We start from the raw sequence: 25476 nt of genomic DNA, 5'->3' as shown, positions 1-25476 counted from the left end.
TTAATAAAGGTAAGCTAGCCTAGCTGGTGCCTACTTTGTCAACAAGAAGTCAAGGAATCTTTTTTTATACTCAAAGACTTTTTAATATCCAAAGGATCTGGCAGAGAGGATATGAGATGGACTCAGAAGCAAAGAAACTAGTCTAATAGAAAACATCTATTTTCCATCTGTGTCCTAAGCATCAGTATGAAAATGGACAGCAAGATGCACTACAGGAGATAATATAATGCTTTTAACTTTCTAAACTTGATGAATTAGTGGGCACAATGAGAAAGCAGTGTGCTAATAGCAAGTTTGCATAAACTAGGAGTAGAATAAATAAGGTGAGAGACAGACTCTAGAGGGTCTTAAGCACTACGCTGATGGAGTTTGAATTTTATCCTGTTTGTGACAAGCAGCCACTGAGCTATAGAGCTGGGCTTTCAAAAAATTCACCCCGGGCCGGGCGCGGTGGCTCAAGCCTGTAATCCCAGCACTTTGGGAGGCCGAGACGGGTGGATCACGAGGTCAGGAGATCGAGACCATCCTGGCTAACACCATGAAACCCCGTCTCTACTAAAAAAAAAAAAATACAAAAAACTAGCCGGGCGAGGTGGCAGGCGCCTGTAGTCCCAGCTACTCGGGAGGCTGAGACAGGAGAATGGCGTAAACCCGGGAGGCGGAGCTTGCAGTGAGCTGAGATCCGGCCACTGCACTCCAGCCTGGGCCATAGAGCGAGACTCCATCTCAAAAAAAAAAAAAAAAAAAAAAAATTCACCTGGCAGTAGTAGAGAACCAGGAAGACTAGTAAGGAAGCTGCCGTAATAGTTGTGGCAAAAATCACAAGAGTCTATTAACAAACATTCCAACCTTTAGGTTGCTGTAAAAAGATTTAAAATATTTGAAAACTATTAGGGGATTAGATACTCATTTGCTTCATTCTCAAACAACATCCTAGCAGCAGGCATGCTGCATGATGCAGTGGCGTTTAATTATTAAGAAGCAAAAACCTTAAAATTACATTGATCAATAATCTCAGACATAATGCTGACTTTTTTTTTTTTAACAAGCTTCGGCCAAAAGTGATTTTAAGATAATTAGAATGTGACACTTTGACAATATAACAAAGAATGACTTAAGGGGTATAATAAATGGGTTTTTTAAATTAACTGGATAGAGCAAATGTTAAAATGGATGTCAAGAAATTATAAATCCCAGAAGGTTAACAGCTCACTGATTGGAAAATTAGCATGTATTTTTGCTCCAGTGGTCACTTACCTTTCCTTGATGGGTCCTGCCTGCCTGCCTCACTAATGCCCAGCAGGGTTCCAAATGGGGAAACTGCCTCATACTCTTGTTTCAGCAACGTCTTTCCCTGCAATGGTTATCCATGGCAGAAAATACAAAGAGGCAGATCATTTCAACAGGAAAGTTTTATTGTTCTTCTGGTCCCAGGAGAAGGACGACTGCTGCCTATATACCTCTTCCCATTCCCAAACTGTACCCCTCAAAACAAACAACAACAACAAAAAAAAAAACCCAGAAAGACAAATATCCTCAAAAAACAAAACAAAACAAAATACCTCAACAAAAAACTGATAAGCAAAGCCTAGAAGCTGACTCAGAACTCAGGCTTAACTGCTCATCCAAATTATGTTCTATGCACATAAATTCTTCACTTCATATTTTCTTGTTCTTATTATGTTACTTATATATAGTTCCTATAAAAAGCTTCTCAATTTCCAATAAGTAAGGTCCTAGTTGCACTGGAAGACAGACAGGTAAGAGTAACTCAGGTATATGGGTGCATGTGCTACCTAATCAAGGTACAATTACAAAGTACTTTCCTAAAAACCGAGTGTGGGTCTGTTCTGCACTGACCAGCAAACATACGAATGCCTCTTGCTTAGTGCCATACAGCCCAAGGCCACTGGAGGTCAGCAGAGAACCTGGTCCCACGAGGGGCTGACTGATGGGACTTTCTACATCCAAGGCAGCATGACCACCAAGGAGAATAATGAATTCTACTCCCGAATTCCCCAAATGATAAGACTGCAGAAGATGAGACGTGATGATGATCCATAGTTGAAGCAAGGCCATGTTTTAACTGTGTGCATGTGTACATGCTTGTGTACACATGTGTCTATGTGTGTTTAGAAATTTTGGAAAGCAGAAAATTATAAAGAAGAAAATAAGAACCACTTCCAACCACCACTGGAGAAAACCACTATTAACATTTTGGTTTATATTTTGGTAACTTTGAAGAAAAGTTGTTTAACTAGCAGAGATATATTTCAATTCAGAAAAAATAAACTCTGAGGTTAGTCAAATAGTAAAGTGATAGCATCAATAGAATGGGTTTGGCAGCCTGGAAGAAATTCCCAGAGAGAGTAGAGCATTACCAACACTCTTAATGGCATGAAGGCCAATATTATGTTTAAAAAAAAAACTCGACTCAGTTGAGAAATGATGCACAAGAGTCAGACTCTGAATGTAAAGTTGTTTCAGAATAACTTGAACAAATTTATTCTCCTTTTAAGGCACACACATTAATGACACAATTTTTGAAATCTATTTCTAACTGAATCTAAGATAGTTTTTACAATAGGTATAAAAAAATTCTAAGTGCCCTTATCTCTCACCATAAATAAAAATCAACTCAAAATGGATTAAAGACATAAATCTAAGACCCGAAACTATAAAACCAGTAGAAGAAAACATAGGCGAAATGCTTCTGGACATTGGTCTGGGCAAAAATTTTACGGATACGGCTTTAAATGCACAGGCAAAAAAAAGCAAAAACAGACAAATGGGATTTTATCAAACTAAAAAGCTTCTGGAGGGCAAGGGAAACACAACAGAGTGAAGAGGTAACCTGAGAATTAGTGGAAATATCTGCAAACTAAACATCTGATAAGGGATTAACATTCAGAATATACAAGAAACACAAGCAACAACAACAACAAAATCCAATTTTAAAAAGGGCATAGCATCTCAAGAGACATTTCTCAAAAGACATACAAATGGCCAAAGGGCATATGAAAAAAAATCATCAGTTTCACTAATCATGTGGTTACATACAAATAGAAACCACAATGAGGTATCATCTCACCCCAGTTAGAATGGTTATTAACAAAAACATGAAAAAAATTAATACTGGAGAGGATTTGGAGAAAGGGAAGCATTCATATGTTGTTGATGAGACAGTAAAGTAGCACAGCCACTCTGGAAAACAGAAAGGAAGCTCCTCAAAAACTAAAAATAGAACTACCACATGATCCAGCAATTCCATTACTGGGTATTTATCCAAAGAAAAGGAAATCAGTATAGCAAGGACATATCACACCCCCATGTTTACTGCAGCACTATTTACAATAGTCAAAATATGAAATCAACCTAAGTGGCCAACAACAGATGAATGGATAAAGAAAATGTGGGGCCGGGCGCAGTGGCTCACACCTATAATCCCAGCACTTTGGGAGACCAAGGCGGGCGGACCACGAGGTCAAGAGATCGAGACCATCCTGGCCAACATGGTGAAACCCCATCTCTACTAAAAACACAAAAATTAGCTGGGTGTGGTGGTGCGCACCTGCAGTTCCAGCTACCCGGGAGGCTGAGGCCTCCTTGAACCCAGGAGGCAGAGGTTGCAGTGAGCCAAGATCGTGCCACTGCACTCCAGCCCCTGGCGACAGAGCGAGACTCCGTCTCAAACAAAAACAAAAAACAAAAAACAAAAAAAGCACATATTCAAGCTCTAACAGCCTGGGATTCCCTGGGAAAAACAGAGGAGGCACTACAGACCTGTTTTGGGAAAAACCTGTGTTTTCCTCATGAAACCTGAGAAACAATCTAAGGCTCTGTTCTGTTTTGCATTGAGTTATCTGACATTTTTTACTTTGAAAGGTATCAGAAATTACTTTGAATTATGAGAGAACTAGGTAGGAAATGCACCTTTGGGCATGCTTAATGGCAGTTATGATTAATACTTGACTCTGCACTTTTGGATTAGAGAAACATGCTCTTGGCCCCCTAGAAGGTATGGAAATGTCCCCACATCCCACTGAGAGATAAGACTCCATGGGAGATGGGCTGGCTCCCTCTTTTTTTGGGATGCAGGATCTGGTATAAAAATAGGACCCTTAATTTGGGGGATCTGTTTTGCATTCCAGCTATGCCTGCTTATTAGGCTGTAGAAACTGCATGCTTTCCTGGCCCTGTTCCTCCAAGGGCTCCACCCTGAAGCCAGTAATCTAATTAAAAAACTGGGAAGTAAAAAACTTACAACTACTGGATCTTCTGTCTGTGTATTTACATATGTTGTGTGTGATGTAAAAAAAGCTTCTATTGGCTTAAAACTAATAAGGGCTTAAATCAAGCTATAAATTATATCTTTTCTGACCTAATTAATCTCTTAGATATTAGGTCCCCTGAGTCAAAAAATGACATATTTGGCTTATTTGGTATAAACATCACACAAGAAGCATTGCCAAATATGAGATGGTATTTGGCTTTCTTTGGGCTGTATTTGTATAAATATGTTACTGGTATGTGTTTTAAAATTATGAGAAACTCCTATTATTCTGAAATGACTTAGTCTATGTTATTAATAATTATAATTGATATGTAAAATTGCTGTATGGCACAGAAGCAAAATTAACTTGTCAATTGTGGTGTTAATAGTGGCTGTCCTAAGACTTTTGTCATCCACAGACAATTGTTGTCTCGTATTGATCCTCTTCAGACAGTCGTTTTAAAATCAACTATAGAACTCTAACAGGTATTCTTGAATGCAGGCTTCTGGTAACTGGAGATTCTGACTTCAGAGGAAAAAGCATTCAGGACTCATGGAGAGCTGAAATGTTCATGACTATTAAGCAAGACAGGCATTAACTTCATGGACCTAACTAATAGAGGACTAAAATAATCTTTTTTTGACTTTTTGCTTAAAATGTTGCTGATCGTTTGTTTTGTTTTTAAGAATCAAGGAAATTTTTGAGTGATTAACAGCTTTTAATAATTGAGTAAAGTATACTCCTGTGAACAAAATTTGGAGCATATTTGTTTCTATCTGATTTTTGCAGAATTTGGAAACTATTTGTAAGTATTCCTAACTTATAGCAATACAATTATTTGCATAGGTGGAATAAGAATGTTTTATTTTGCAACATGACACAATTAGAAAAAATTGTTATTTTACCAAGGCTTTGACTAGAATGGTGTGCTTTCCTTTAAGGAATCAATCTTGACTTATAGAGCCAGTAAAAGCCCCTTGGGAAAACTGGCCTCACACCTTGTCTACACAGTCTCTGTACATGGTTTCTGACCTCTGGTAAGTAAAGAATGTCACTTTCTGATAGGCCCAGGAGCCCAAGTTATCTTGGGACCTCCAGAGGAAAGGAATTTGCTAAACTCATAGGTATTTGAGGATACAAACCCATTGCTGGGCTTGACTTTTTAAAAAAAGACTAACCTGAGATTCCTTTTACGAAAAAAAGTTCCATCAAAGCCAATTAAGAAAGCCTATGTGAAAAATAATTATTCTTGTTGCACTTTATACAAATAACCAGGCCAAGTATAATAAAGCAAACAACCTGGGACTCCCATGTCTTACCAAATCAGTCTTACCATGATTTGTCATTAGTAAAAATGAGGACTGGAGAGAAAACTATAGTACACCTGTCTCATCAGTTGTTTTTGAGTTTTTTTCTGCAATTGAGACTGACTCTGCTTATTCCTGTGAATCAACCACTCATCTCTGGCTGGTACTCAGAAGCAGCAAGAGGGACGGATATCAACTTTTGTTAGAACTCAGAGTTATGAATGGCCCTCGACATACCAATGCTTTCTGACTCAGCTCCTCTCTACCCTGAATAAAAGAGACCTTAATAGTTAGGCAGGAATATCATTGCCCCTATTCAGGCTCAAGTTACAGAATATGGATCGTTGTCCCTCTACCATCCTTAGGATTAAGGGTTCCCTTGTAAAAGAGAGAGGGGAAATATGCCAGAGGCCACTGAACCAGGGCAACTCTGTCAGAGGCATTCAAACCAGAGTGACTCCATGCTGAATAGGGGCTGGGTAAAATAAGGCTGAGGCTTACCGAGCTGCATTCCCAGGAGCTTAGGCATTCTAAATCACAGGATGAGACAGGAGGTCGGCACAAGATAACAGGTTGCAAAAACCTTGCAGGTTGCAGTAAAGAAGCTGGCCAAAACCCAACAAAACCAAGATGACAATGAAAGTGACCTCTAGTCATCCTCAGTGCTCATTATGTGCTAATTATCATGCTTAAAAAAAAAGAAAACACTCCTAGCAGCACCATGACAGTTTACAAATGACATGGCAATGTCAGGAAGTTACCTTACATGATCTGAAAAGGGGAGGAAGTTCCAGGAATTGCCCACCACTTCCCTGGAAAACTCATAAATAATCCACTGCTTGTTTAGCATATAATCAAGAAGTAACCATAAAAATAGCCAGCCAGCAGCCCTTGCAGCTGCTCTGCCTATGGAGCAGCCATTTTTTAAATTCCCTTGCTTTCCTAACAAACTTGCTTTAACAAAAAAAAAAAGAAAGAAAAGAAATATGACCCAGCCAGTGAAAAAGGGAATGACAGGAATAGTACTGATCTGTAAATTGTTTTGGGCAGTATGGCCACTTTAACGATATAAATTCATTTCCACAGAATTAGAAAAAACTGTTGTAAATTCATACAGAACCAAAAAAGAGCCTGAATAGCCAAAGCAAACCTAAGCAAAAAGAACAAAGCCAGAGGCATCATATTACTGAACTTCAAACTATACTACAAGGCTATGATAACCAGAACAGTATGATACTAGTACAAAACCAGACACATAGAATAATGAAACAGAACAGAGAACTCAGAAATAAAGCCACACACTTAAAACCACCTGATCTGCCACAAAATCAACAAAAATAAGCAATGGAAGAAGACTCCCTGTTCAATAAATGGTATTGGAATAACTGGCTATCCACATGCAAAAGAATGAAACTGGACCTCTACATATCATCATATACAAAACTTAAGTCAAGACGGATTAAAGACTTAAACGTACAACATCAGACTACAAAAATCCTGTAAGAAAACCTAGGAAATACCCTGCTCGACATCGGCCTTGGCAAAAAATGTATGGCTAAGACACCAAAAGCAATTATGACAAAAACAAAAACTGGTAAGTGGGACCTAATTAAACTAAAGAGCCTCTGAACTGCAAGAGAAACTATCAAGGAAGCAAATAGACAACCTACAGTATGGAAGAAAATATTTGCAAATCATGCATTCAACAAAGGTCTACTATCTAGAATCCATAAGGAACTTATTAAATCAATAAACAAAACACAAATAACCCCAGTAAAAAGTAGGCAAAGGCCTGTAATCCCAGCACTTTGGGAGGCTAAAGTGGATGGATCACCTGAGGTGAGGTGTTTGAGACCAGCCTAGGCAACACGGTGAAACCCCATCTCTACTAAAAACACAAAATTAGCCGGGCACGGTGGCATGTGCCTGTAGTCCCAGCTATTTGGGAGGTTGAGGCAGGAGAATCATTTGAACTAGGTGGCAGAGGTTGCAGTGAGTTGAGAGTGTGCCATTGCACTCGAGCCTGGGCAACAAGAGTGAAACTCCGTCTCAAAAAAATAAAAATAAAAATAAATAAAAAAACAAAAAGTGGACAAATGATGTGAACAGACACTTTTCAAAAGAAGACACACAAGCAGCCAACAAACATATGAAAAAATGCTCATCATCACTAATCATCAAAGAAATGCAAATCAAAACCACAATGAGATACCACCCCATGCCAGTCAGAATAGCTTTTGTTAAAAACTCAAAAAAGAATAGATGGTGGCAAGGCTGCAGAGAAAATGAAACACTTAAACAACTGTTGATGGGAAAGTAAACTACTCCAACTGTGGAGAGCAGTGTGGAGATTTTCACAAAGAACTAAGAGTTGAACTACCATTCAACCCAGCAATCCCATTACTGGGGATATACCCAAGGGAAAATAAATTGTCCTACCAAAAGGACACAAGCATGCATATGTTCCTCGCAGCACTATTCACAACAGCAAAACCACAGAACCAACGTAGGTATCCATCAACAGTGGACTGGATAAAGAAAATGTGGTACATATACACAACTAATTACTATGCGGCCATAAAAATCAACAAAATCATGTCCTCTGCAGATGTCCATCAATGGCAGACTGAAAAAGAAAATGTGGTATATATATGCCATGGTACACTATGCAGCCATATATAAGAATGAAATCATGTCCTTTGCAGCAACATAGATGCAGCTGGAGGCCATTATCCTAAGTGAACTAACACAGAAACAGAAAACAAAATACTACATGTTCTCACTTTTAAATGGGAGCAAAATATTAGGTATACATGGACATAAAGAGGCAAACAACAGACACTGTGGACTACCAGAGAGAGGCAAGAGCAAGTGGGACAAGGACTAAAAAGCTACCTATTGGGTACTATGTTCACAGCAGGTTGACAGGTGCAGTTATACCCCAAATCTCAAAACCATGCAATATGCCTCTGTAATAATCCTGCACATGTACCCTGATTCTAAAATAAAAGCTGATAAATGAACAAAAAAGGATGAAATCCTGTCATTCATGGCAACATAAATGGACTGGAGGACATTACATTAAGTGAAATAAGCCAGGCACAGAAAAATAAATACTGCATGTTCTCATTCATATGTGGGAGCTAAGAGAGTTGAGCTCATATAAGTAGAGAGTAGAAATGTGGTTATTAGAGGGTGGGAAGGGTAGGGGGAGGGGAGGATAGGGAGAGATTGCTTAACAGATAAAAAAAAAATTACCTCTAGAGAGAGGGGCAGAGCAAGATGGTGGAACAGAAAGCTCCACCAATTGTCCCTCCTGGAAAGACACCAATTTAACAACTATCTACACAAAATAAGCACCTTCATAACAACCAAAAATCAGATGAACACTCACACTACTTGTTTTTAACTTCATTTCACTGAAAGAGGCAGTGAGAAGGTAGAAAAAACTCTCTTAAATCACCAACACCACCCCTCACTCATCCCCTAGCAGCAGCTGCACAGTACAATAAACTGTGTTTGGGAGGAGAGCACAGCAATTGTGAGACATTGCCTTGAATTCAGGGCTTCCCTGTTACAGCAGAAAGCAAAATTGAACAGAACTCAGCTGATGCCCACAGGTGGAAGGAGTATTTAAACTAGCCCAAACCAGAGGAAAATCACCCATTTCAGCAGTCAGAACTTGAGTTCTGGCAAACATCACCATCTTGGGCTACAGTGCTCTGGGCCTCTAAATAAACTTGAAAGGCAGTGTAGGCCACAAGAACTGCAACTTCTGGGCAAGTCTTAGGGCTGAACTGGGCTCAGAGCCAGTGGACGTGGGGGAGGGGGATACATGACCTACTGAGACACCAGGCAGGATGGTTTAAGGGGCTGCTGGCATCACCCCTCCATTAACCTCAGACTACAAAGCTCACAGCTCCAAAAGAGAACCCTTCCTTCTGCTCAAGGTGAGGAGAGGGAAGAGTGGGGAGGACTTTGTCTTGCATCTGGGATACCAGCTCAGTCACAGCAAGACAGGGCACCAGACAGAGTTATGAAGCACCCTTTCCAGGCCCTAACTCCTGGATGACATTTCTAGATACACCCTGGGCTAGAAGAGAACCTGCTGCTTTGAAAAGAAGGACCCACTTTTGACAGGATTCATCACCTGCTTACTGAAGAGTCCTTGGGCCTGAATAACCAGCAGCACGAGAAAGAAACAAATAACATATAATGGAGCTCCAATAGGTCTGGCAGTAGACTTTTCAGTGGAAAACTTAGGGGCCAGAAGAAGGTGGCATGATATATTCAAACTGCTGAAGGAAAAAGACTTTTATCCCAGAACAGTGTATCCAGCAAAAACATCCTTCAAATATGAAAGAGAAATAAAGACTCCCACACAAACAAAACCTGAGGGACTTCATCAACATCAGATGTGTCCTACAAGAAATGTTAACAAGAGTACATTAATGAGAAAGAAAAGGACATTAATAAACAATAAGAAATCATCTGAAAGTACTAAAGTCACAGAAAATAGAAAGTACACAGACAAATAGAAAATATTGTAACACTAATTGTGGTGTGTCAACTACTGTTAAGTAGAAAGACTAAATGAGGGACCAATCAAAAAATAATAACCACAACAACTTTTCAAGACATAAAAAGTATAAAAAGATATAAACAGAAACAACAAAAAGTTAAAAAGTGGGGAGATGAAGTTAAAGTGTACAGTTTTTATTATTTCTCTTTTTGCTTGTTCATTTGTTTGTTTATGCAGTGTTGTTATCAGCTTAAAATAATGAGTTATAAGATAGTATTTGGAAGTCACATGGCAACCTCAAATCAAACACACAACAGATATATAAAAAATAAAAAGAAATGAAATCATATCACCAGCAAAAACCACCTTCACTAAAACGAAGACAGCAAGGAAGGAAAGAAGGAAGAGAAGACCACAAAACAATGAGAAAACAAGTAACAAAATGGAAGGAATATGCCTTTACTTATCAATAACAACACCGAATATAAATGAACTAAACTCTTCAATCAAAAGACACAGACTGGTGGAATGGATTTAAAAAAAACCAAGACCCAAAGATCTGTTGCTTACAAAAAACACACTCTACCTGTAAAGACACACATAGACTGAAAATAAGGAAATGGAAAAAGATAATCCACACCAATGGAAACCAAAAAAGAGCAAGATCACTATACTTGTATCAGACAAAATAGATTTCAAGACAACTATAAGAAGAGACAAAGAAGGTCACTAAATAATGACAAAGGGGTCAATTCAACAAGAGGATATAACAATTGTAAATACAATGCATATACATATGTAATGCATATAATACAACCTAAATACATAAGCACCCAACACTGGAACACCCAGATATATAAAGCAAGTATTATTATAGCTAAAGAGAGACCCCAACATAGTAATAGCTGGAGACTTAAATACCTGACTTTCAGCCTTGGACAGATCTTCCGGACAGAAAATCAACAAGGAAACATCACAGTTAACCTGCACTATAAACCAAATGGACCTAACAGATATTTACAGATATTTCATCCAATGGCTGCCAAATACACATTATTTTCCTCATCACATGGCTCATTCTCAAGGACAGACCACATGTTAGGTTACAAAACAAGTCTTAAAACATTCAAAAAATTGAAATTATCTCAAGCATCTTCTCTGATGACAATAGAATAAAACTAGAAATGGATAACAAGAGAAATCTTGGAAATTATACAAGTACATGGAAATTAAACAAAATGCTCCTGAATGACCAGTGGTCAATGAAGAAATTAAGAAGGAAATTGAAAATCTTCTTGAAACAAATAATGATGGAAATACAACATACCAAAACATATAGGATTCAGCAAAAGTAGAACAAAGAGGAAAGTTAATGGCTATAAATGCCTACATCAAAAAATAAGAAAAAACTTCCAATAAATAACCTAATGATAACTCTTAAAGAATTAGAAAAGCAAGATCAAACCAAACCCAATATTAGTAGAAGAAAAGAAATAAAGATCACAGCAGAAATAAATGAAATTGAAATGAAAAAGACAATACAAAAGCACAAGTAACAAAAAGTTGTTTTTCTGCGAAGTTTTACAAAATTGACAAACCTTTAGCCAGACTACGAAAAAAAGAGAGAAGACCGAAACAAATAAAAACAGAAATGAAAAAGGAGACATTACAACTGATAGCACAGAAATTCTAAGGATCATTAGCAGCTACTGTGTGCAACTATCTGCCAATAAATTGGAAAATCTAGAAGAAACTGACACATTCCTAGACACATACAACCTACCACGATTGAGCCATGAAGAAATACAAAACCTGAACAGACCAATAACAAATAATGAGATCGAAGCCATAATAAGAAAGCTTCCAGCAAAGAAAAGTCCAGGACCTGATGGCTTCACTGCTGAACCCTCCCAAACATTTAAGGAAGAACTGATACCAATCCTACTCAAACTATTCCAAAAAACAAACAAAGAGGGAATACTTCCAGACTGATTCTATGAGAACAGCATTATCCTAACACTAAAACTGGAAAAAGACACATCCACAAAAGGAAAACTACAGGCCAATAACCCAATATTGATGCAAAAATCCTCCACAAAATACTAGCAAACCAAATTCACCAGTACATTACAAAGACCATTAATCATGACCAAGTGGGATTTATCTCTGGGATGCAAGGATGATGGTTCAACATATGCAAATCAATCAACATGATACATTAAATCAAGAAAATGAAGGATAAAAAACATATGATCATTTCAATTGATGCTGAAAAAGCATTTGATAAAATTCAACATTCCTTCATGACAAACACCCCCAAGAAACCATGCAGAGAAGGAACATATCTCAACTTAATAAAGACCATGTACAATAAATTCCCAGCTAGTATCATACTGAATGGGGAAAAACTGAAAACCTTTCCTCTAAGATTTGGACTACAAGGATGCCCATTGTCACTATTATTCAACATAGTACTGAAAGTCCTTGCTACAGCAGTCAGATGAGAGAAACATATAAAGGGCATCCAAATTAGAAAGGAAAAAGTCAAAATATCCTTGTTTGTAAATAATATGATCTTATATTTTGAAAAACCTAAAGACCACCAAAAAACTATAAGAAATGACAAACAAATTCAATAAAGTTGCAGGATACAAAATCAACTTACAAAAATCAGTAGCATTTTTATATGCCAACAGTGAACAATCTAAAAAAGAAATAAAAATGTAATCCCATTTACAATAGCTACAAATAAAATACCTAGGAATCAACCAAAGAAATGAAAGATCTCTACAATGATAATTATAAAAAATCGATGGAAGAAATTCAAAAGGACAAAAAAAGGAAAGAAATTCTATGTTTATGGATTGGAAGAATCAATACTGTGAAAATGTTATTACTACCGAAAGCAATCTACATATTCAATGCAATCCCTATCAAAATACCAATGACATTCTTCACAGAAATAGAAAAACAATCCTAAAGTTTATATGGAACCACAAAAGATGGCAGAATAGCCAAAATTATCTTAAGCTAAAAGAACAAAACTGGAGGAATCCCATGACCTGACTTCAAATTACACTACAGAGGCAAAAATCACAATTACTTTTGCACCAATCTATAACCAAAACAGCATAATATTGGCATAAAAAACAGACACAGGCCGGGTGCAGTGGCTCACGCCTGTAATCTCAACACTTTGGGAGGCCAAGGCTGGCGGATCATGAAGTCAAAAGATCAAGACCATCCTGGCCAACATGGTGAAACCCCATCTCTACCAAAAATACAAAAATAGTTGGGTACAGTGGCAAGTGCCTGTAGTCCCAGTTACTCGGGAGGTTGAGGCAAGAGAATCGCTTGAACCCAGGAGGCGAAGGTTGCAGTGAGCCAAGATCGTGCCACTGCACTCCAGCCTGGCGACAGAGCAAGACTCCATCTCAAAAACAAAACAAAACAAAACAAACAAACAAACAAAAAAAAACAGACACGTGTATCAGTGCAACAGAAAACCCAGAAATAAATCCATATATCTACAGTGAACACATTTTTGACAAAGGTTCCAAGAACATACATTGGGGAAAGGACAGTCTCTTCAATAAATGGTACTGGAAGAACTGGATATCCATATGCAGAAGAATGAAACTAGACTCCTATCTCTTGCCATATGCAAAAAATCAAATCAAAATGGATTAACCACTTAAATCTCAGACTTCAAACTATGAAACTACTACAAGAAAACATTGGGGAAACTCTCCAGGACACTGGAGTGGGCAAAGACTTCTTTAGCAATCCCCCACAGGCACAGGCAACCAAAGTAAATAAATGGACAAATGGGATCACTTCAAGTTAAACAGCTTTTGCACAGCAAAGGAAACAATCAACAAAGTGAAGAGACAACCCACAGAACCGGAGAAAATATTTGCCAACTATCCATTTGACAAGGGATTAATAATGAAAATATATAAGGAACTCAAACAACTCTATACTCAAAAATGTAATAATCTGATTAAATAATGGGAAAAATATTTGAATAGACATTTCTCAAATGAAAACATACAAATGGGAAACAGGTATATAAAAATGTGCACAACATCACTGATGGTCAAAGAAATGCAAAATCAAAACTGCAATGAGATACCATCTCACTCCAGTTAAAATAGCTTTTATTCAAAAGACAGGCAATAACAAATGCTGATGAGTATAAGGTGAAAAGGGAACCCTCTTGCACTGTTGGTAAGAAGGTATATTAGTACAAATGCTATGGAGAACAGTTTGGAGGTGACTCAAAAAAACTAAAAATAGAACGACCATATGATCCAACAATCCCAATGCTAGGTGTACTAAGGAAAGGAAATCAGTATATGCAAGAGACATCTGCACTCCCATGTTCATTGCAGCACTATTCAGAATAGGCTAGATTTGGAAGCAATGTAAGTGTCCACCAACAAACAAATGGATAGAGAAAATGTGGTACATACATATAATGGAGTACTACTAATCCATAAAAAAAGAATGAGATCCCATCACTTGCAACAACATGGATGGAACTGGAGGTTACTAGGTTAAGTGAAATAAGCCAGGCACAGGAAAACATTGCATGTTCTCACTTAAATGTGGGAGCTAAAACAAAACAACTGAACTCATGGAGATAGAGCATAGAAGGATGGTTACCAGAGAGTGGAAAGGGTAGTCGAGGGTCAAGGAGGGATGGTGAATGGGTACAAAAAAGTAGTTAGAATAAATAGGCCGGGCGCGGTGGCTCACACCTATAATCCCAGCACTTTGGGAGGCTGAAGCAGGAGATCAGGAGATGGAGACCATCCTGGCTAACATGGTGAAACCTCATCTCTACTGAAGATATAAAAAATTAGCCAGGCGTGGTGGCAGGCGCCTGTAGTCTCAGCTACTCAGGAGGCTGAGGCAGGAGAATGGCGTGAACCCGGGAGGCGAGCTTGCAGTGAGCCGAGATCCGGCCACTGCACTCCAGCCTAGGCGACAGAACGAGACTCCATCTCAAAAAAAAAAAAAAAAAAGAAATGTATAGTTAATGTATAGACAGTGGAGAGTTGCTGAAGGTTTTAGAGCAGAGGAATGACATTTTTAGGCCCTCCTGACAAAATACAGCTCTTAATTCACACCACTGCACTCCAGCCTGGGCGACAAAGCGAGACTCCATCTCAAAAACAAAAAAAGAATAAATAAGACATAGTGTTTGCTAGCACAACAGGGTGACTATAGTAAAAAAAATTTAATTGTACTTTAAAAAATAAACAGTACGATTCTATCTGAATCGTTTTAAAGACAAACGATAAATGCTTGAGGTCATGGATACCCTGATGTGACTATTATGGACTTCAAAATATCTCTTGGCCGGGCACAGTGGCTCACGCCTATAGTCCCAGAACTTTGGGAGGCTGAGACGGGTGGATCACTTGAGGTCAGGAGTTCAAGACCGGCCTGGTCAACATGGTGAGACCCTGTCTCTACTAAATCTACAAAAATTAGCGACCGCAGTGGCGCACACCTGTAATCCAAGCTGCTCAGGTGGCTGAGGCACAAGAATCACTTGAACACTGGAGGCAAAGGTTGCAGTGAGCCGAGAACATCCCACTGTACTCCAGCCTGGGAGACAGACAGCAAGACTCTGTCTCCAAAATAAAAAATTAAACTATTGTAGTCCATAAAAATGTACACCCTACTACGTATCTACAAAAATTTAATAAAAATAAATTCTCTCTAGACAGGAGAAATAAGTTCTAGTGTTGTTCTACAGCACTGTAGGGTGACTGTAATTAATAATAATTTATTGTATACTTTTGAGTTCTAGAAGAGAGGATTATCCTGATGTAACCATTAAACACGATATACATGTATTGAAATATTACTCTGTATCTCATAAATACGTTTATCACATGTGAATTTAGAAAAATCTAAGTGATAAGAAAGCTTTGTGTTCTAGTTCATTTTTTCTTTTTCAGTTGCACATAAAATTTTGCCTTACAATCAGTGATGAGTTAGACTGGGTGAACTATGGCAGTAAATATTTATTCTATTGTTGGGAAAATAATGAGATAACTGTAGTGCCTACAAAACACTTCATAAATGCTGGTACTGTTTATTATTCATTTATCTATCCACCTGTTCAACAATTACAACTGAATACCTACTATGTGCTAGATACCATTCCAGTGCTAGGAACAGAAGGGTAAAAACATAAGGTCTCTACTCTCATAGAGCCATTTTATCATTATTATTGTCATTATTAAGATCACTGCTGCTGCTACTACTACTTCTACTTGTTTCCACAGGCTAGACTATTAAATGAAATTCTTTTTCTTAATGGACAGAACAGTATGAACATATTAAATGAAATTCTTAAATGAATGAAAATGAAAAACTCAGGACAACCACACAGAGAACTAACTGTGGGTCAGTTTCTAGAAGCCATCAAACAGCTCAGCTCTAAGCATTCCTTAAAATGCTGGCAAAAGCCTATTCAAAGAAAGTTTTTAAAAATTCAATAATTGTGTTGAAGGTCATTTATTACAGTGAAAAAAGCAAATTACAATTAACAATATTACAATACCCCTGTACAATGCAGATTTCTAGCTTCTTATCCACATTTTTTCGAAAACTCCAAGGCAGTAAGGTGCTCCTACCGTTTCCTTAATCAATGACAAACTATAGGTTCAGGACTTTTAAAATACCAAGTTCCTAAAAATTTGTAAAATTTCAACCTTACCAAAAAATTGCAATTGCATTTTAATTTATACAATGACCCATTACAGACTATTTAAACAGACTATTTTATAATCTATAATAGGACATTTTAAGTTGTTTGTATTCAGAAATGGGTGAATTCTCCATTTCTATGGTGAATTCAATTTAAACTACCTTATTCTGACTTTCAAATAGCATAGTTAAACTGATAAAAGCTGTATCGTCTTGGGTTCCAGTCTGGCTCCCTCCATTTACTGTGTAACCTTGGGAAATCACTTAGCCTCTCTGTATCTTTCAGCCTCTTCATCAGTAAAATGGTAACACAATCCAACTCTCTGAAAGGTCAGTGTTCCTTCCTACCTCAGAAACTTCATATTTACTGCTACTTCCATCTAAAACACTCTTCTTCCCCTACTTCACTTGAAAATTCCTACCCTTCCTTCACTTTTTATCATTTCCTCAAAAATGTCTTCCCTATCCCTGCAGACTAAGTTAGACTCATCATTTCGTAGCATTCAACACCTTCCCGTTAGAATAGATATCACAATATGTGATCGTGTATTGATCTCTCTTGCCTTTCTAGGTGTGTTTGGTTCATTGCTGTAACTATAGAACCTTCCACATAGCATTACATAAGGTAGGCATACTTTTTTTGTTGTTAAATGAATGACTAATACTACTTAACTAGAGGAGTAATGAGTTGTGGTAAAGATAACTAAAATATCTGAAAGAACATGTCTAAATTCAAGTAAGCACTCAATAAGTAGCAGGGTTTTTTCCCAGGCAATGTGACTACAAACTTTTTACAGGAACTTTTCCAAGAAATCATACTATGACTTTGGATAAAAGGTCTCAGTGAAAAAGTGAGTCGGAAGCAAGGCAGACAGACTGAAGTACTCAAGGGCAGGACAGAGTAGGTTAACATAATACCAGACAAGTGAACGATATGAACAAGACATATGTGGGCATGATGATATCTTGATTCCGAGGCCATCTTCTGCCCTTGCTAGGAAGCTTCTTACAGATCTTCTGCCTAACAAAAACTAATTCTAAAGCAACAAATAGATACACTTGGTTGGAAAGAATACTGTAACAAAATACAGACCACAAGAAGTGAAGCTTTTTATCTGCAAAAAAACCTAATTGTCTAAGTAGAAAAATCCTATGGACTCTATTTATAAAACTTATTAGAACTAGTAAGTTTTAGTATACAGGGTCAATATAAGAAATCAATCTTATTTCTATAAACTAGCAACAAAAACACTAAAAATTAAAATTTAACAATCAATGCCATTTATAACAGCACCCCCAAATAAGAAATACTTACTGAGAGATCTCACAAAAGATGTCCAAAACATGAGAAAAAAATACCAGGCAAGCCCAAAATGAAGGACACTCTACAAAATTCTTAAAGAATACTACTCAAAACTGTCAAGGTTGTGAAAAATGAAGCCTGAGAAACAAACAGATAACCAGGAAGACATCATGCCTGAAAGTGATATCCTAGAACAACAACAACAAAAAGACCTAAGTGGAAGAGGGATAAAATCCAAATAAAATCCATAGTTTAATTAATAGTAGTGTACCAATTTTAGTTTCTTAGGCTTTGACAAATGTGCCACAGTAATATAAGATATCGATGTTAGGGTAAAATACATAAGGCATACAAGGGCACTCTCTGTATTATTTTTGCAACTATAATCTATGCATAATCTACAATTATTCCAGAAATGAAGTTTATTCTTAAAATATCATTTACAATAGCATCAAAAAAATAAATAAATACTTAGGAATAAATCTGACAAAGCTATCCAAGACATGTAGGCTGAAAAACCACAAAACATTGCTGGAAGAAATTGAAAATGCCTAAATAAATGGAGAGATAACAATCTTCGTGGATTCGAAGACTCAGTATCATTAAAATAACAATTTTCCATAAATTGCCCTGAGGATTCAAAGTAACCCCAGTTAAAATCCCAGTAGCCTGGCCAGGCGCGGTGGCTCAAGCCTGTAATCCCAGCACTTTGGGAGGCCGAGGCGGGCAGATCACGAGGTCAGGAGATTGAGACCATCCTGGCTAACACGGTGAAACCCCATCTCTACTAAAAATACAAAAAATTAGCTGGGCTAATTTTGGGCACCTGTAGTCCCAGCTACTCGGGAGACTGAGGCAGGAGAATGGCTTGAACTCCGGAGGCGGAGCTTGCAGTGAGCGAAGATCACGCCACCGCACTCCAGCTTGGGCGACAGAGGAGACTCTGTCTCAAAAAAAAAAAAAAAAAAAAAAAAAAAACTCAGTAGCCTTTTGTCATTAAAAATTAACAAGCTGATTCTGAAAGTTAAATGGAAATCTAAATCAACCAGAACTGCCAAACAACTCTGGAAAAAAAAAGTACAAAGTTGAAAGTTTTACCTGACCAGACTTCAAGACTCTTTATAAGCTATAGTAATCTACAAAGTACTGGTATAAGCACAGACAAACAGATCAACAGTATAGAACAGAGAGAACAGAAATACACCCACACATACAGTGTCAGTTTATCTCAGCAAAGATGCTGAAAATCCACAGTGAAGAAAGGATAGTCTTTTCAACAAATAATGCCAGAACCATATGCAAAAAAAGAACTCCAATTCATACACTGTGCCACATGTAAAAATTAATTCCAAATGGATTACAGACATATGTATAAACCTGCATACTACCACATTTATAAAAGAAAACATAGCAGAAAATCTTTGTGATCCTGTGTGAGGCAAATACTTCTTAGATACAACATCAAAAGTGTAATTCATTTTAAAAACTGATAGTAAGACTGCACCAACATTAAGAATATCTGCTCTTCAAAATACACTCTTCAAGTTGGAGGTCTCATACTTCTTGATTTCAAAACATACAAGACTACAGTAATCAAAAAGTGTGGAACTGGCATAAAAACAGACATACAGACCATGGTACAGACTACAGGGTCCAGAAATAACCCCTCAAATATATAGCAAAATGATTTTCGATGAGGATGCTAAGACCATTCAATGGGGAAAGAACAGTCTCTTCAATAAATCATGCTGGAAAACCTAGAAGTACACATGCAAAATAATAAAGCTGGGCCCCTACCTTGTTCCATACATAAAAATTAACTCAAAATAAATGAAAGACCTGAATATAAGACCTAACACTCTTCAACTCTCTAAACACTCTAAAACTCTTAGAAGAAAACACAGGAGAGTAAACCTTCATGACATTAGATTACAATTATTTCCTGGATATAACACCTAAAGCATAGTCAACCAATGTAAAAATTCATAAGATAGACTACATTACAATTAAAAATTTCTATGAATCAAAGGACACAATCAACAGAGTGAAAAGGCAACCTACAGAACAGGAGAATTTATTTGCAAATCATATATATGAGGGGTGAATATCCAGAATATACAAAGAACTCCTACAACTTAACATCAACAATAAAATCCCAAATAACCTGATTTTAAAATGGGCGAAGGAGTTGAAAAAATATTTCTCCAAGGAAGATATACAAATGACCAATAAACATGTGAAAAAATAATGAACATCACTAATTATTAGTGAAATGCAAACCAACACCACAATGAGATACCATCTCACACCCATTATGGCTGCTATAAATAAACAAACAAAACAGAAAATAGCGCCCACATGGTCGCACACACCATAGTCCCAGCTACTCAGGAGGCTGGATGGGAGGATCCCTTGAGTCCAGGAGTTCAAGACCAGCCTAAGCAACATAGTGAGACCTCGTCTCTATTAAAACAACAACAATAACAAAGAGAAAATAAGAAGTGCAGGTGAGCGTGTGGAGAAACTGCAACCCTTAGGTACTCCTAATGAAAATGTAAAATGATACAGCTGCTATGAGAGACTGTATGATGTTTCCTCAAAAATTAAAAACTACCACATGTTCTAGCAATTCCACTGCTGGATATATATCAAAAAAAAAAAAGAAAAAAAATGGGTACTTTCTTTAAAGGTCTCAAAGAGATATTTGTACACTCATGTTCACAGCACCATTATTTACAACAGCCAATGGCAGAATCAACCCGTGTTCTCGATGGATGATAAACAAATCATGGTATATACATACCAAGAAATATTATTCAGCCTTAAAAAGCAGGGAAATTCTGATGCATGCTACAACATGAATGAGCCTTGCAGACATTATGCTAAGTGAAATATGCCAGTCACAAAAAAACAGACACTGTATGATTCCACTTATGTGGAGTACCCAGAGTAATCGCATTCATAGAAAAAGAAGGTAGAAAGGAAGTTGCTAGGGGCTGGGGAGAAGGGGCAATGGGAAGCTATTGTTTAACAGGTGTAGAGTTTCAGTTTTGCAAGATGAAGAACGGGAGACTGGTTGCACAACAATGTGAATACATTTAACAGTATTAAATTATACAATTTAAAATGATAAGATAGTAATTGTATGTGTATGTTACAATTTTTTTAAAAAAATACAAAGGTAGAATGGGAGAAAATATTTGCAAATTACACTTGAAAAAAGACTTGTACTCAAAATATATTAAAAACTCTCAAAACTGAGTAAGAGGGTAGGGCACAGTGGCTCATGCTTGTAATCCCAGCACTTTCAGAAGCCGAGGCATAACAATCACTTTAGCCCAGGAGTTTCAGACCAGCCTGGGCAACATAGGGAGACCTGTCTCTAAAAAAATTTTTTTAAATTAGCCGCGTGTGGTGGCACATGCTACTTGGGAGGCTGTGGTGGAAAGGTCACTGGGGTCTGGAAGGTTGAGGCTCCAGTGAGCCAAGATTGTGCCACTGCACTACAGACTGGGCGACACAGTGAGACCCTGTCGCAAATAAATAAATAAACAAATTTCAGTAAGAAAATAAACAATCTAATAAAAAATGTGTAATATTTGAACAGACACATCATCACAGATACATGAATGTCATATAAACATGTGAGAATATTCTCAGCATCATTAATTATTAGAAAAATACAAATTAAACCACAAGGAGATACCACTTTACACATATTGGAATATGTAAAATTAAATAGACTACTCCAAGTTTTGACAAGAATATGGAACAACTGGAACTCTCATGTACTATTAATGGATATATAAAATAGAACAAATACTTTGGAAAATAGTTTGGCAGTTTCTTAAAAAGTTTAACATGGACCTACCACATGACCTAGCATTTCACATCTAGGTATTTGCTCAGGAAAAATGAAAACATATGTATAAAGATTTATATCTGAATGTTCATAACAGCTTTATTTGTCATCTTTATTTGTATAAAGATTTATATCTGAATGCTCATAACAGCTTTATTTGTAATAGCCAGCAAGTCAAAACAACCCAAATGTCTGTCAGGAATTGAATAGATAAACAAATTGTGGTATACAGCCACACAATAGAACGCCACTAAATAATAAGAAATAATATATGCAACATGAAACAATCTCAAAATAAACATACTGAGTCCAAAAAAAAAAAAAAAAACCAGACCAAAAAAAACCTCATACTGTATGATTCACTTATATAAAATTCTAGAAAATGCAAATTAATCTCCAGTGACGGAAAGCAGATGGTCCTTAAGGATAATGGAGGTGGGGGATAGAAGGGACAGACAGGGACCACAAAGGGGCACAAGGAAAATTTTGGGGAATGACAGCTATGCTCAACATCTTGATTGTAGTGATGGTTTCATGGATACACACATGTACCAAAACCTATAAAATTATAAAATTTAAACGTGTATAATGCATTATATGTCACTTATACCTCAATAAATCTCTTTTAAAAACTGCTTTAAGATTGAACAATTTATTTTTCGAAGCACTGATATGTATATGAGTATATAAATTAAAATTGTTCAAATGGTTAGGAAAAAAAAAATTCGACCACAGAATAATCTGCCTAAAAGGCATTTTTCTTTAGAACACAGAATTCTTAAGGTTCTTCCAGTTCAAAACCTCTACAATCTAATCGGCATGTAAGAGGTTAACAAAACTACAATTTGTCTTACAATCTCTAAAGAGACTGTGAAAAATGTAAATACATTAATCAATAAGGGTTTCATAACATCATTTCTTTAAAAGAATTACATAGAAGAGAAAAAATATTCAGAGAGATGCATAATACCTCATAATATGTATAATACCTCAGATAACTTGCTGGTGGACTGAAAAGCATCTGAACTGTGCTATTTGCTCCCATAAAAAGAAAGCTTACTAGCAATGATGTCAGATTTTCTTCAAAAGTTATCGGTTTAAAAGATGGAATAAATGATATTTATGGTTCAAGGATATAAGTATTAAATTTTCTTCCCAATGAATGTAAGCTTTAGAGCAAAATTTCCAATTTTATGGTTCAAATTCAGTAAAAGTAGGAACTCTTATCTGCACTGTAACATCTAATTAAATACATAAAGAATAGAAAGATTTGAAATGAGAACCCACACCAAAAACATCATGTTCTCTGTCAGCGAAAGGTCAGAGAAAAGATCTGGAAAGCAGTGTGAAAATGTAGCCCATGCCTGTATTGACAACCTTTTATTGCTCCCTTCATCCTATCTAGTTACGAATTTCAGCAGACAGAAATACTGGGTGGGGCTTAGAAGACTGTGAAATGATTTCCTGTTGGAAAATGCCTTGCTGCCTAGCACAAAGCTATATCAATAACTCCTCAAAATGTTGGAACAGAAAAGAGCAATTGAAGGCATTTGGTCAGAAAATCAGGATTCAAATTCCAGCTTGAGCAGACATTGAGCTACGTAACACTGATTAAGCCACTTCATATTCATTTCCTCATCAGTAAAATGAAAAGTTAGGTGTGTGTACACACACACTAATTTTAATCAGCAGGTTAAGTATAAAAAGTAGAAAACTTGAAGAATGGGAGACAGTTCTGTATTCACACCAACTTAACCAATAATGCAATAGCTTTTTGTGAGCAGTCTCTGTCTCCCAGAAACTGTCAGATGCTTGAGACAGAGATTAATAAGTGGTTTGGTCTCCTCTTAAAAGTGAGCATTAAAAAAAAAGACAGAAAAAAAATTCCTGCCTTGATGAACAGACAATGCAGCTGATAAGACAACTAAGACAAACAGAACTACCAAATACAATGAGTTTAGTACGATGAGAGAGGAAAGTTCAAGTATAATGGGAGCACACAGGAGGAAACACCACTAGCAAGATCACCAGTTCCAGTTAGAGAAATCCATCATGTATACGAAAAACCATGGAGATTTCACAGAGAATGCTCCACCAGGACAAGCAAAACCAAGAGGCTGGATTTTAAGAGCTTAAACTAAGTTTCTTAATACACTTAATAATTATAATCAGTTGCTACAGCTAATTAGACCTCAAAAATAGTCTAAACCAATCTTCACAGAATCTTTACAAAAACAGAAACACACAAAAATCTCAGACTATCTTATCTGAAATGACTAGAAATAGTATTTTCACATGATTCTAAAATAAAAGAAATCCATTTTTTCTTCTAATACCATATTTCAATTTTATTTACTGATTTTGGTATTTGCTTTGGTAGAAAACACTGCTAATTTTGATCCCTATGCTTGACCTACTGTAATTTTTAAAATAACAACAAAAAAACCTTCACACAAGCAAAATGGAAAGTAGTGTTATAAGTACATAAAAATTAAATAGTAACAATTTAACCAAGGTCACTAGAACCTTTTCAGTTTGTTCTCCACTTAAAAGCAGAGCATTTAAAAAAAAGAAAAGAAAAACTATGCATGTCTGCCTGTGTTTGGGATGGGACAGTTTCTTCTAGACTTCCTATGGAGGTACTTACAGTGCTGATCACAATCAACTCTGGCAAACACTACTTGATTTTCATTTGGAAATTCTTCCTTAATGACATCGGAAGCTTCCTCAAAAATTGGATGCAACATCTGACTGAAACGACACCTATATACAGAGAAGGATGCCAATTAGAAATGAAAAGTAGAAGTAATAAAATCTTATTTCAGTTATTGCCCGTTGACATTTGATTTAGGCACAATGAACAACTCTGCGAGATAATCACACACTTAATTTAATCATGGACCCTGACGTTGTTCAATGGAGATGAAGACAATTTTGAATTCAAAGACTGTATACCAATTCTAAGAATGTATAATAGAATTTGGTTTTATTCATCTTAAGATAATTGCCAGTATTATGGAGCACACAGCTAAGGATCTTTTGCAGAGGTCATAAAACAAGTCTGAAATAAGCCCTCTAAGAAGTACTACTAGGATTTGCAACTACTGAGGCTTGAACATTTATGAAAGAAATTAGCTTTCTCTATTTTATTTAATTTTTTTTGAGACAGGATCTCATTCTGTTGCCCAGGTTGGAAGGCAGGGGCGCAATCTCAGCTCACTGCACCCTCCATCTCCAGGGCTCAAGCGATCCTCCCACCTCAAAATAGTAAAATTTTAGACTACTGTGTAAAATATTTTAACTGTATTGCAGATATTAGACTGCTCCACCTGGCTAGTTCTATCAAATCTCACAGGCAAGTTAGCATACCAAATAAATAAGTTATATTAAAAGAATATATAGTATATAATGAACTATTTCCCCTCAAAATTTACCCCTTGTTAAATGGGCTTTTACATCTGTAAATATACTAAATACAG

The 25476-nt window shown here is 36.8% G+C and overlaps 1 protein-coding gene across 1 annotated transcript in view; it reads right to left on the bottom strand.

The window, feature by feature from the left end:
• Nucleotides 1-25476, bottom strand: part of ERP44 (endoplasmic reticulum protein 44) — a 119820-nt gene that overhangs the window by 43365 nt on the left and 50979 nt on the right. The window contains exon 4 of the mRNA XM_010374130.2: nt 24645-24760. Within this exon, the coding sequence (XP_010372432.1) occupies nt 24645-24760 (116 nt within the window). The remainder of the gene's footprint in view (nt 1-24644; nt 24761-25476) is intronic.

This window comes from Rhinopithecus roxellana, chromosome 16, assembly GCF_007565055.1.
Source record: "Rhinopithecus roxellana isolate Shanxi Qingling chromosome 16, ASM756505v1, whole genome shotgun sequence".
NCBI classification, from domain to species: Eukaryota; Metazoa; Chordata; class Mammalia; order Primates; family Cercopithecidae; genus Rhinopithecus; species Rhinopithecus roxellana.
Note: the sequence above shows the minus strand (reverse complement) of the source record. Positions and strands in the feature narration are given on the sequence as shown.